Genomic DNA, 14855 nt, shown 5'->3' with positions numbered 1-14855 from the left:
TTTTTTATTAATGTCATACCGTTAGTTTTTCGTAATATTCTAATATACACAACAATCAAATGACAAAACTCAAGTCCAAACTTTTAGACTCGATTGCATTGTTTTTGTCATGGTTAATCGACCCACAACTGATTCGCTACGGCCTTTAAAATCGATTAACCAAAACAGCCACAACGGATCAGTTATGATTATGGTTATCCATAACCGACATATTGGTTATGGTTATGGGTTTGGCTCAAAATCGCCCCAAACCGACCCATACACCCCGTAATATTTAGGTTGGTTACCATAACGAAGTTGTTCGATATCGACCGAATTTGATTACGTGACAAACCAAACTACACTATTCTAGACACTTTCTCGAGTTTCATTTGAAGGAGAAAAAGAAAGGAAAATGAGGGATGAAAAAAGGTATGTTGTGTTCCTGAGTTTCATTTAAGGAAAAAAAAGAAAGGAAAAAATAAAAGGGGTGTTCCCGAGTTTCATTAACAGAAAGAAAAGGAATGGAGAGAAGAAAAAATGATGAGTAAAATAAAGAATTTGTATTTTCCAAATTGAAAATATTTGGAAGGAAAGAAAATCATAGAGACAGAGGATGCCAAAAGAAAAGATAAGAAAATAATTCTATTTTCCTTGCTTTTCTTTTTTACAAATGAACTCGGAAATGATTGTTTCTCTTGTATGATATAATGCCGGTCGAATTAGCACCGCCGCAACAAGAAGGTGGTTTGATATATACATAGTTAACATTAAAGTTAAACATGGGAATGATATCCACCCCATGTATGATGTGTGAGAACTTTGAATCCTACGCGTATGACAGATCGATGGGCATGTTTTTCATTTATTGGGGTTGGTCGGTGGCATGTGAGCCGGATCCGGACGTGAAGGAGAAGATTTTTTATTAAGGAAAACATGGAACCTCAATCAGGAATTAAGTTTATTAAAAGTTGTACTTTACACCTAACTAACAAAAGAAGTTAACTTCACTCACGGTATAGAACCATTGATGTTTATACACTATTGGAATTTAACCCTTAGTCACCAATTTCACACCTAAACTACCTTATCACCCATTAAAACACAGGGTCAGTTATTCTATAAAAGGGAACAAAAATGAGAATAATGAGAAGGATTTCTAGCCTCACAAAAAAACTCCTAAAAAAATTAAAAATAAATAAATACAAAAATCATAACTCAAAATATAATAAAAAAATGACAAAAGTAAAAACACGAAAATGTTTTCACCGTCTTTCTCGTTCTCATAAAAAAACACAATGGTAAGTGAAAAAATTCGTTTGTCTTTTTGTTTATCATTGTGTGTTGTGCTTATTTTCGTCATTGATTGTGTCTTTTTTTCTTGACATTGTGTCTTTTTTTTCTTTATTTTGTGTTATATTACTCAACATTGTGTTATATTTTGTTCGGCATTGTGTAATAATTGGCGATATATTGCGTCTTTTTTTAGTTATAATTGTGTCTTTTGTTCATTTTCGTTATTGTGTCTTTTCGTTATTGTGTCTTTGATCACACCACTGTGTCTTCTCGTCAGTGTTTTTTTATTTTATTTTTGTATTATTTTTGAATGGGGATGATGGCGGAAACATTTTAGTTTTTGTTATTTTTTCGTTTTTTTATATTTTGAGTTATGATTTTTTTATTATTGTTTTTTGAATTTATTTGTAATGGGTTTTTTGTGTGGTCAAAAATCCTTCTCACACTTCTCATTTTGTCTTCATTTGTATTTTAACTTTACCCTCAAAACATAAATGATAAAATTATTGATGTTTTAAAATAATTTCTTGTAGGTTAAATTTTCTGGTTTTTGGTCGGGAGAAAATGACCCCATAACCGATCGATGTAAATTCGGGTTAGTCAGGTTCGAGTTAGTTTAGATGAGGTTGCTCGGTTTTCAGGTTTTAAATACTAAATGTTAAAAATATATATATTTATTCACAAATATCTTCATGCTGCTAAATAAATATCATAAAAATTCAACCATCATATGATAATATGAAATGATAATGATCAAAAGTTCTGAAACTAACCACAAAATATAATATTTCAAATACAAATACCTCAAGGCAAAACACATCTAAAAAGAATAGACAATAAATGTTCGGGTGGTTTTTGGGTTTTGTGTTCCGTGTTTCGTTTTATATATTCAGATCGGGTTATTCGGGTTACTTAAGGAAAAATGACTCGATAATCGACCAATTTAAGATTATGGTTGGTTGGGTTCAAGTTTTCCGGGTCGGGGTTGGTATTCGGGTACGGTTAGAAAACACACCCCTAGGTTAAATAAAAAATACAAAAAAAGATAGAACTTACATAAATATGCATAATCATATTTATGGAAGCATAACAATAAATAATGATTAAAAACTTTTAAAAACGTATGATTGTCATGTGCGGAGAAGGCTGTAAAGAAAGAATAAAGGAAAAGGAATCACGATTCTTCTTCCTCCCCCCTTCCGTTATGGGCTATAAATAGTATTACACAAATGTCCTAGGCATTCGAATTTATTTGGTATTAAACTATAGAAAGAATTATTATAAGTGTAATAGACAGGAAGATGGCATCCGAAGGTACGATGAACTGCATCGACATCATACTCGCGATCATCCTTCCTCCTCTTGGCGTTTTCTTCAAGTTCGGCTGCCAGGTATATATGTCTATCGATTCTTGAAAATATATTAGCACCGTTTACATATTTTTAAATATGTATTTACATATCTTTTAATTTTATAAATGTGGCCTAAAGGCCTAAATTTAAGTTAAACATGGAACATGTTGATTGTTGAGTGAAAGAATTATGTTGTTGGTTACAGGTGGAATTTTGGATATGTGTGTTATTGACTCTATTTGGATGGATCCCTGGTGTTGTTTATGCCATTTATGCTATCACCAAGTGGTAAGTCATTTTACTTGGTTTTCTTATCAATTTTCTTGATATTTTGTTAGTTCTTACTAATACATGATTCATTCATTTTACACAGATAATAATTTTGGTATATGCATCGGGATGGGCACGCTACAGATGTTAAATCATATACGTGTTAGTTCTGGTTTTCTACTTGTGTATCTGCTGAAATTTCTTTGTACTAGTTCTTTTTATAATCAAAATGTTTCTTCTATTTTTCCCGTTATTGAAAATAATTAAAGCAATTAAATATAATTATGATAACCAACTAGGTTTTTAAACATTTCATCATCATCATCATCGTACTCAGTATAACCTACCAATAACAAAGCTATGGTAGAGCCTGAGGAGGGTAAGATGTAGACAGGCTAACCTCTACCCCGTAGGATTAGAGAGGCTGCTTCCAGTGAGACCCCAGCTTGATAGTAGTTTGCATCAAGTCTTGGACATAAGACACATATCACTCAATCATTGGGACACCGGCTGATTGTGCATGTACCCTTGTCTTTCGGGTATCAACGCCACCACATGATGCCTGATTAATCTTCCGCCACTTTTAATGTTATATTCACAAGATTAGTAAAATAACGTCAAAATTAGTGTCAATTCACTTTTGCCCCGAGAGTTCACACACATATATATATATTATATGCGCGCAGTGCCGCGCACGCATGCAGGGCGTTAAAACATCAGATAACTTAACCAAAATAATAAAAGAAAATAAACATACAATTAATTCACATTGGATCATAGATGTTCTACTAAATCGTTTCGAAGTGCTTGATGATCTTGACTACGTAAACTTATGAATCTATCCATACGTTGTTGAAGTGCTAATGGGGCTCCATGTTCATAACTTGGTGGTTCTTCCTTATGTTCATCACGTGACCAATTAAATATGGCATAGCCTTCATCCTCTACAATCATATTATGGAGTATAATGCATACATACATAAGAGTTAGGTTCAAAAGGAAACTTCAAAAAAGTAGGGAACTGAGAAACTCCCTTCCTAACCATTTATCAATTCCCTACATTTTTATGGTGCATACTCAATCACATACATCACATTATTTTTGTAGGATGAAAAAAAAACACTAAAAACATAAAAAAAATTTAAAAATTATTGAACAAAAAAAAGCCAAAAAATAAAAAAAAAGACAAAATGTTTATATAGCATCCACTATAAAAAAAACCCTTCAAAAAAATAATTTAAAAAAAATAAAAAAATGAAAAATATAAAAAAAGTAAAAAAATAAAAAAAAATATCTAGCATCCTCGTTCAAAAAAAAGAAAAAACTCAAACTTAGTTTAGCCTTCGGGTTTAGTTTAGCTTGTAGCGGGTTTAGATTTTTTTAGCTTGTCGGGAGGGGGGGGGGGTTAACAATTTTCATTAACATTTTACACGTAAAACAACGAATCTTATTAACATTTTACATGTAAAACAAATGTTCATAAAGATTTTACATGTAAAATAACACTTTTAATTAACCTTTTACACGTAAAACAACAAATCTTATTAACGTTTTACATGTAAAACATCATGTCTTTAAGATTTTACATGTAAAAATTAATATTTTACATGTAAAATAACACTTTTCACTAAAAATATACACGTAAAACGACAAATCTTATTAACATTTACATGTAAAGCAATAGTTTTTTTTAAGATTTTACATGTAAAACAACAAACCAAGATTTTTTTTCCAGTCTTTTTACTCTTTTTATGTTTTTTTTTTCATTTTTTTATAAATTTTTAATTAATTTTTTGATTTTTTTGAAGAGTTTTTTTTGTGCCCGGGATGCTAGATAAACATTTTGATTTTTTTACTTTTTTTATTATTTTTTAGTTTTATAATTATTTTGTTGATTTTTTTTTCTTTTACAAAAATGATGTAATGTATGTGATTGAAGGTGCACCATAAGTATATGGGAAATTGATCAATGGTTGGAAAGAAGGTTCCTCAATTCCCTACTTTTTTGAAGTTCCCCAACTAACAGTATGAGCGGTTTTTTAGTTATGTTACCAATGACAATCCTAGTCTAATAAATCATTAACTATGTTAACTATGTTCGTTTAAGTTAGTGTGAAATAACCTGAATAACCCTTTATTTGAAAACAGAAGTTATAATTTATTCTTTATACATACATAATCTATATTATACCATTTTACCATCTACACTCATCCAAAAGACCACCGCAACGGTCTCTGGCCAATAACCACGTGTTAATTGGTCAACATCTTTTTTATTAAACTAGTTTATATGCCCGTGTGACACACGGGTTAAAAAAAATTATTCTTAGTATGAAATTTTGAAAATCGGATAAATATGTAACCATGTAACATAAATATGACATAAAAGATGAAAACATATAATATTAAATTTTATTACAAATTTCTAAACACTTCTTGTATACAACATTTAATGTTGTATTTGAAAGATTACAATCATTACCATCTAGGATAACAACTTTTGGGGTCATCCCATCTTGTAAATCTTGATAATGCAACACAAATTGACCATGTGTTGGATGGACTATATACCAATGCCTCATCAAGTATGGCGATTAATGTATCAAATGTTGATATACTCATTGTCATCTAGCAATAGCATCAACCTCATCTATAAATATAAAATAAGCCTACACAAACAACTTTTTGGTTAAATTCGTTTACATGCTTTAAATCGGTCTTTTATGACTCAAACACGTTTCAATTCTTGACAAGACAACCAAAATATATTAAAAGTATATAATTTGACAAACATAATTGTTCTCCTTCTGTGCTAGTTGAAGGTTTGATTTGAAACCGTGAAATCGTCCGTATAAAACCAGACCGAACCATAAAATTTTACTATAAATCTAAAAGTATCTAACGTGCTTAATTAATTTCATAATTTATACTGCATACATACAAAAATAGGCCAATACATATACATACAAAAGCATGTATATTTTATAAAGCTCAAACCGTGAAACCAAACCATTAGCAACGGTTCAGTTCGTTTTAATTTTCAACAGTTTGGTTTCGGTATCAAAAACTATTACCAACGGTTTGGCTTGCGACCTAAAAACTATCAAAACCGGACCGTGAATATCTCTACTATTTAATGCTTGAATTACACTTCGGAATTGGTTCATTCGACTTGGTGGCGAGCCAGACCTTTGTTTTGACCAGTACTGAAAATTAATTTTTGTGACCCAAACTCGACTCACCATAGCAAACCGCCAGACCCATCCAACTACCACAAATGATTAAAATAATTACCGGACCATCTATGTTTAACATCTAAATCCCTAAAACACATATAATCAATAAGCATACCCTTTCAAAAAAAGAAAGGAAAAAGGAAAAACTCATTAAACATAATAATATATAACACAAGCTACAACAATAAAGAGTGAAACATGTGTGAGGTGATGACTGATCATATGAGGATCAAAATGAAATCTCAGTTAAAATTCAGTTTGAATTTATAACTGCAGACGGGATGGAAAACCAACAAATATTATTTGCATCATGTGTATTATAATATGCTGTCTCTATATCCTCTTCAATCAATCAATCAAGCCATGTATATCCCACCGTATAGCATGCTATCGGTAGGGTCAGGGGAGGGTGGGATGTAGGCAAGTCTTTCCTCTATCCGTAAGAATAGAGAGGCTGCTTCCAGAGAACCCCCCGGCTCATAAAGCTACATACAGGTAAACAGAGTAAACATACATCCTACAAGCAAAGACACTTAGCAATATATAGATATCAAACTACCAAATAGCAAGGAATCTGTAGCCTACTAAGAATAGGGCATAAGAAGCAAAAAGCAGCATCAAACAAAATATATAAATAAACAAGGAGCCAGGCTAGCCAACTATACCCTAAATACACAGCTAAGCTAAGTAGGTATCTTCCCCTACAAGTCGCTAACCTTGATGCGTCTCTATATCCTCTTGTCTTAACAAAAGATGCAACCCTTTTGAATATATTCGATAAAATAAAGAATTAGTATAATTTCCATTTGTTCTACAACGCATGATCACACTATTGAATGATGAAATAATACTTATAGATCACTAAATAAAGAAATAACAACAGTAGAATGTACCAATCAAGAATTATCTTAAATGTTGTTAATTAAATATTAACTGTTTAAATGACAAAACACTTGCTGGACTTCCTTGATGTGTTTCTCTTCTGTTTGTACTTTTAAGGATGAAAACTTATGAAAACAAAACCTTTAATATGAACACAACACCAAGAATGTACCTACTTATTTTTTGTTCTAACTTCTTAACGTTCAAATCATGCAAATAATCATTATATTTCATTTCTTGTTAGCCTAAATTGAAAACTATAACTCTGAAATTAACTGAATTAGCATCAACATTCAAGAAAAAACTCATTATTTACACCACAACTAAACATGTAAATGAAAGAATTCCACGTATTAAACCTCAAATGACCAAAGGAAGTAGGAATTGAACGCACACCTAGCATTGACAGAATCGAATTGGTGATGATTGGATGATAAGAAGCCCCAATTTGAGTGATATTATTTTACACTATCAGTTAACAAAATTCGCATGCAAACTTGTATACCCTTGATAGAGTAGACTACATAGTGGACCCCGTTATATGTATTGAGTGTTGATTAAGGTGACGACTTCACAGATTGATTATCCACCTGGAAATTAATAAAATTCAACTTTAGCCCATTCGTTAAGGTAGCCCATATGAACCAAAGATGTGAACAAAATATTTTAAGTGAAAGAACAAAAATAAGTTAAAAATAATGTCTTACTTGTTTGTTTAAATCCGAATAAAGCTTTAACTTCAATCTCAACTGATTGAGCTCAATCTTCTTTGCTGCTACCGAATAGTGCAGTTTTGATGCACTTCTACACACATTTTTTAGAGGCTTCTGTATTATAAAATATGATATGTTTGTTAGTCAAAATGTAATCCACTTATAAATTCAAAATGCAGATGCAAAAGCAATTAGCAACCTAATGATATTGAGTAAATTGTTTAAATGTTTTTTGATATACTAAATTGCAATATGGTAAGCAATTTGATGAATCAGATACATCATATATAAACAAACCAAACTCTAATATGGAATCATTGAATCTGGAAAAAATGACTAAAAAAATAGGCTTAAAATAAATATAGGGAAGAATTAGGGTAAAACGAATTACCTTTAAGACTTGAGTTAATTAGGAATCGGGGGAAATTATCTTTGCAGGAATAATCCTTGAAAGAAACCTCTTGGTCTTATCAATTCCATCAATAAAACCGCCGCCGCTGCGCTGACGAAGAACACCACGAACCTTAAATTTTGCATACACAGGGTTTCATTAGTAGATAATCTAAAGAAGAGTAAAATAGGTTTAGGGATTATATGAATCATAAAAGAACATAGATACAAATAAGAGCCGAACGATTGTTGATAGAAGGTACCTTAATTGAAACCGCCGATTGACATGGTGGAGATAAACAAAATGAAGACCTATGAATGAAAAAAAGAACGATGACATATTTAGGGTTTAGATAGTTGTGTTTCGAAATTTGAATTTTAAAGTTGCAAATGGGAGAAAGCAAATCTGTGAATTAAAACCCTAGAGGCGTAGATCCTTAGATTGACACATCAGCATATGGCTTGTATTGTTGACACATCAGCAATTGCTACACGTGGTTCTTCTTTTATTATACAGGGAGATGAGTTAAAGAACAAACTAAATCATAACATAGCTGTTTAATTAATTAAACACGCTATACACACAAACTCAAACACAACAATACAACATATTCATTAAACATGTTAGAAATAAAAACCCAAAATACCTTGTTCTTTGTATTCGTAGACAACGATAATTATTAATTCAGTGTCAATGCCATCAATCTCAAACCCAAAAAACTAAAACAAGTCAATCCACTCATACTAATATACTAACCTAGATCAAAACCTGTCGTGTCAAACATTCAAGCTAACGTTTTCTCCTTGGGGTTTTCTTCAATTGTATATCGGGTTGTAAACAAGCTACTTTGGTACATTCGAGTATCTTTTACACGTCCTTGTTGCAAACCCTTAAAGCTGACTTCACACAAACTTCTACTTTTTAAGTTGTAAACATACAATCCTCTATTCTTTTTATTTATCACTAATATGTCCCCCTTTGCGTTCCAGAAACCTAAGACCTTTAGGTGACCATATTCATGCCGTTTTTGCTCGAACTGACAGTGCATCAGCCATCCTCTGTCCTTCAACACCCACACCCACATCTCCATGCTAGAGTTGTACACAAATCCAAGTTGACCATGTAAGTTAACCAAATGCACATCAATCCACTCTGTAGGAGCTACTGTTTCTCTAGGAGGTTTAATCCATCCGAATTCCTCAGTTTTCATCTCAAATGTTATTACTTGCCAACTACTATCATCCTTCGGTAACCAATGCAGACATCCATTAATGAACACACCTTCACCGTTAATGATAGTTGAAGGGACTTGGGGTATCTGTCGCCACGAGTCTGTGCCCAACACATGCACCATGGTGTATAGAACGTCTTCTGACTCGCTTGGCACGACACACACCATCTTAAAAGTGTTGGTGGAATCATCAAACCCAAGCCCACATGATGACTCGATGGACTTCCTAATGTGCCACCAATGCCATGATGATGATTTTGGGTGTTGTGTTATAATGATCTGTGGCAGCTCATAACATTCTTTCTTTAGAGGATGGATCACAATCAAAGTGGTGTCTTGCGACGAATAGAGCAGACCATTGCAGGAACCTAGAATCATGTCATCACGATATCTGTAATCTTCTATTCCGCACATAAACTCCAGCGCGGGTGGCTTCTTTCTCATCTCTAGAGTACTAGTACTCTCTTCTTTTTTATATTCCAAAAAACTGACCAGTGTGCACGGAGTGCAATTAGGAGGATGATCAGGTACAAATTGACGGAACGTGACGAGTATTGGATCGTCGATAACTGCTCGTTTGGCATGCATGGTTTCAAGGTAAGGATCGTTGATGTAGTTGCGCCATAACTTGCTTACACATCGGAAACGAGCCAAAGATTTCACGGGTAGTCTTGACAAGATATCGTAGATGCTCTCTGAAGGTAATTCTGCAGCCATGATTATAGATTTGAATGCCGATTGAAGACGTACGCGGTTTAGAGTTTATATAAGGGTTTGTTTGATCATATGCCGTAACATGCAAGTATTGGAGTTATTTATAATTGTAAATCCATTGATTTAAATTAGCTAAAATACCAAAGTTTAAAGTTGATTTGGGTACGGCTACGTCATTTTCGGAACCGTCTTACAAAAGTTGTTCACCTCTCTTTTGCGGAGAACAAAAATAATCTTAAAATTCTTATAAACAACATATATGTTTATGTTTATTTAATTAGGAATAATGTCATAAAATGATAACCAAGTTTTAAAAGTGAGCCATTTAAGACACTCATGTAAATTCTTCTCAAATCGGATCAATAGATCTTCAAATCGAGCCACACCAGATTTTTGTGCATCAAGAAAGCAATGAAGAATAAGATGTACAGAGCTGGCCCTGAGAATTCACGTGCCGAACGAGCCAAAAAAAAATATCAACTTAAGATTTAACGTATTAATGTAAATAATTATTTTAGACGACGATTACTTTTATGACAATAAACATAACAATTAGCAAAATAATGATATTAGAATAAGTTTATGACATACCGAATAAGTTAATAGCTACCCGATAATTTGTGAACCTCTCATAACATTCTTGATTGCAATATGGTGAATCAATTTTTTATGTTCTCTAATATTTCATTCTCGATAACTATCATCACCAACCTACGAAGTTTTTCTTGGGGCAGTATGGATCGCAAATAAGATTTCAATAACTACAATTTCGAAAAACCAATTTCAGCAGATGTTACATGATTGCTGGTGTTCGAAGTCAGCGTTGTTATCCTGCATATTCATTTCATTTTTTGTTTTAATTTAACTTTTGTTTATCAATTAAAAGTAAATAGTCTTTTTTTTTAAATTTTTAATGGGCCTATAAGTCTATGGATAATCTAAACAAAATGGGTTTAAAAAATGTTCGGGTATTATAAAATAGTGAGGTTATAACTGTTCGGGTATTCTATATATATATAATATCGAGAACGTTAAAAAAAAATTGTGCACCCAAAAAGAGGTGCCCCGACCGGGCGCCTACCTTGCCTGCCCTTAGAGCCAGCGTTGAAGATGTATGGGTCGGGATTTGCAATATACGTAGTTATGTTTAAAAAGTAAAAAAAAGCTAATTATATTAAAATTTAAAAATAAAATATAAAACTCACGTCACCGCTCCACGTCAACTTCAAAAAAAAATTCTTATGTGAAACAAAAAAGAAAAATGCTCAAAAAAACATGTTAAAACCTATAATTTAAATAAAATAAGAAATTGAATAACTTAATTGAAATACTTTTTAGAGTGACCTAATTGGAACGAATATTATTTTATATATTAGTGGAGATGTCTTTAAACTTTCTTGATCTCCATATTTACAAACACATAAGTTTTATTCATGCTATAAACGATTTTCACATATTGTCGGGTTGTAAACATGATGTAATAAATAGATTAAATAGGTAGATAGTTATGAGGTATACTATAACTCATCCTAATTCTACATAAGCTTTACATCATTTATTTTTTATCTTTCACTCTATGTCATCCAAAGTAAATGATTTAACCCATTTAACCCCATATCTCTCCTATTAATACATAATTAAAATAACAAATCAATTAGTAATTAATACATATTGTTCATTTTAACCCGTTAAAGCATAACCATGGGTCTTTTTAACACGCTTAACAAGTGGAGAGTGGTTTAATCCATCTTTAAAGTGACATGTCATTTTAACCTATGTAGGGGTTATGTTTTATTAAACGATCGAAGCATGTCAACTAAAACATTCTTTTATAAACGAGATGATTACGTCAACTCGAAGATGTCCGTTTTATAATACTACTTATATTTAACAAAGCAAAATCTAGTTATTTTATGTTTTAGGATTTTGTAAAAAAACTAGAACATGATTAATTTGTTACAATACAGAAAACTGTTATAGAGGATCATCTAACCTTTCAACGGTTAGTAGTTGTAACATCGTGAAAATATTGGGTTCAATTTAACAAGTTTCCAAAGTCAAAGGACCTAAAATGTCAAATTTCAAACCTTAGGGTTTAAAATGAAAAATCGGATTTTTCTGACTCATCGCGATACGCGATGGATCAGAAGAAAGACCCATCGCGTATCGCGATGGGTTGTCTGACAGCGAGGCAAGTGGTGTGCCACGTGTCTCGCCACGTGGCAGACCGTTCGCCACGTGGCGCAACGCTCGCCACGTGGAAACACGTGGCAAGTCTAAGGGGTGACTGGCCGAGTCTACGTCGCGATACGCGACGGGCCAGCTTAAGGCCATCGCTTAACGCCGACTGAAATGAAGGAACTAAAGAAACAACTCGATGAGCTTCTCGAGAAAGGCTTCATTCGACCGAGTTCATCAACATGGGGAGCGCCGATACTTTTCGTTACAAAGAAGGATGGATCTATGCGTATGTGTATCGACTATCGAGCATTGAACAAAGTCACAATCAATAATCGTTATCCACTCCCTCGAATCGATGATCTCTTTGACATCCGATGGCTCAGATCTTTTTGCTTAAGCTTAATATAATCCTAATGGTGGTTTTTGTAAAGTAAAACAAGTAATCTTTAAACATCAAACGAGAAAATTTTAAATCCCGTCTTTTGTATATGTAAATATTACATTTTAAATCCACAAGTTTTCAAGACTTCCGCTATTAAAACGTAACTCTGATTTAATTACAATTGTGGTACCAACATATGAGTCACACGCCTAGGCCGTGGTCTGGGGTGTGACAAGTGTTGGTATCAGAGCCATCGATCTTAGCGAATTAGGTATTACAAGTTAATACCTAAGCTTCGATCCAAGTATTGGAAAATATTTTCATTACTTGCTTTATTTGAAATAGGGATAAGATAAGTTGGTAAACCTTTTCTTTCCCTCCTCACTCTAAACCACCCAAAATGTTAGATGTCGTTCAAGAACATGATGGAGAACTATGTAGGTAAAGCAAAGGAGGCTGGAATTGCCGAACCACTACCCAAAGATAACATGAGCGAAGACTATTATGAAGCATTCTTCGATCAAGATGTGGAACATGAACTAACCAAACCATTTCAATTCCCCGGTACTGAACAAAATCCGATCAATCTTCCCGACGATACACCATGGCAAGGATATCAAGCGCCGAGACACTCAAGCTACCATCCGCCAAGTATCCCCATGTACCACCCATCCGAAGTCCCAGCATATCACCCATCTGAAATCCCAACATATCAACCATCCGAGATACCACCGTATTACCCAACTGGAGTTCCGACGTACCTACCATCAAATCCTTACCCATCATACGCTTTCCTCTCCAACTGACCAATCAAGGAGGAACCAAGATCTCCCTCATATGACTGGATGCAATGCCATTTTGACCAACGTAGATGGCACACTGGAAGCTCTGCCTTTGACTCAGTTGATTCCCATCCCAACAAAGATGAAGGACCATCCCGCAAGCCCAAGATGAGAGTAATGATGCCCTACGAGAGTTTCCGAATGCCCCAGATTGTGAAAGAGACTGTTCAATTAATGGAGGAAGAAGAAACCGAGGAAGAGGAGGTCCAGAGGAGGAATCCGAGGAGGACCCGGAAGAGGAATACCCTGAGAACCCAAATGAAGTGTCGACCCAAATGGAGGAATCACTCTCTCCCCAAAATCCGAGTTATGGCTATGTTGATCCGTATATGCAATACCTTGAGGAACTGAGAAACAAAGCATCATCAAGCTTTCCACCCTACCAAGGCACGATCCCGACAGAGGAAGAACAAACGGATGAAATCCGCCAACATAACGAAGCTGCTGAGGCATTTTTCAACTACTCATATGATGTGACCACATCTCCATATCCGGAACCAAAGAACCATTTTGACGTAGTAATGATGGGTTACCGCGACCCACCGCCAAGATACGGATATCCCAACGAGATTCCTCAGTCACAGGAAAAACACCTGGATCGAGCCTTGCATGAAACGGATGAATTGAGAAAGAAGATATCGGTAGATGAGAAGAAAAGAAGAAAATAGGAGACAAGCTTCTTCGGAAATGTAACAAGTTAACCAAGGTGGTGAGAAAATTTATGAAGGATTGAAGATGAGTGATGGAAAGGAAGTGTGTATGTTAAAAATGTAACCTTGTGTGATATATGTGTTATGTATGGATAAGAATAAATATATACATCGAATATGGATGTATATATATGTTTGTATAATGTAATAATCTATGTATATATCATACACGATATATACATATGTTGAATAAATAAAACATGACTTTAAAGAAAGAAATTTGTTAAAATTTCAGATAAAAAGAAAGGTTGAGAAAGAAAAAGAATAATGTCTCAACAAAGTAATAACATTGAAAAAGCTCGAAAAGAAGTTGATAATCGAAAAGAAAAGGGGAAAGACCCCGAGAAAGAACAAGAAGAACCAATTCCCGATAAATATATGAATCAAATTCAAATAATGATAAAAGAAACCGTTAGGGCTGAATCCGAAGCAAGATCTCAATCCAAACAATCAAAACATTCTCAATCTGTTGAGCTCTCGCGAAAATCCGTTAAATCCCGTCCGAAACCATCCCATGTTGAGGAGAGTGTTCACGAGTCAAATGCTGATGGTGGTATTCGTCAAGACTTTAAGAAGTTGAATATTGGTGGATGTTCGTTCAAAGACTTCAAGTATTTTGGGCCAAAAGAATTTCATGGAGACAAAGGAGCTATCACAACTGTAAGATGGCTTGAGG

At 33.8% G+C, this 14855-nt stretch overlaps 1 protein-coding gene across 1 annotated transcript; it reads right to left on the bottom strand.

Annotated features, from left to right (window-relative positions):
- Positions 1-8875: 8875 nt before the first annotated feature.
- LOC143614067 (F-box/kelch-repeat protein At3g06240-like) lies at positions 8876-10185 on the bottom strand. The gene has a single exon (XM_077087609.1). It carries the CDS (start codon positions 10065-10067, stop codon positions 8904-8906), a length of 1164 nt encoding a protein of 387 aa, XP_076943724.1. The 5' UTR covers positions 10068-10185; the 3' UTR covers positions 8876-8903.
- Positions 10186-14855: the final 4670 nt, after the last annotated feature.

The sequence above is a fragment of the Bidens hawaiensis genome, unplaced genomic scaffold (genome assembly GCF_021521415.1).
Source record: "Bidens hawaiensis isolate Kalapana, Puna unplaced genomic scaffold, B.hawaiensis_p1.1 tig00002273_1, whole genome shotgun sequence".
NCBI classification, from domain to species: Eukaryota; Viridiplantae; Streptophyta; class Magnoliopsida; order Asterales; family Asteraceae; genus Bidens; species Bidens hawaiensis.
Note: the sequence above shows the minus strand (reverse complement) of the source record. Positions and strands in the feature narration are given on the sequence as shown.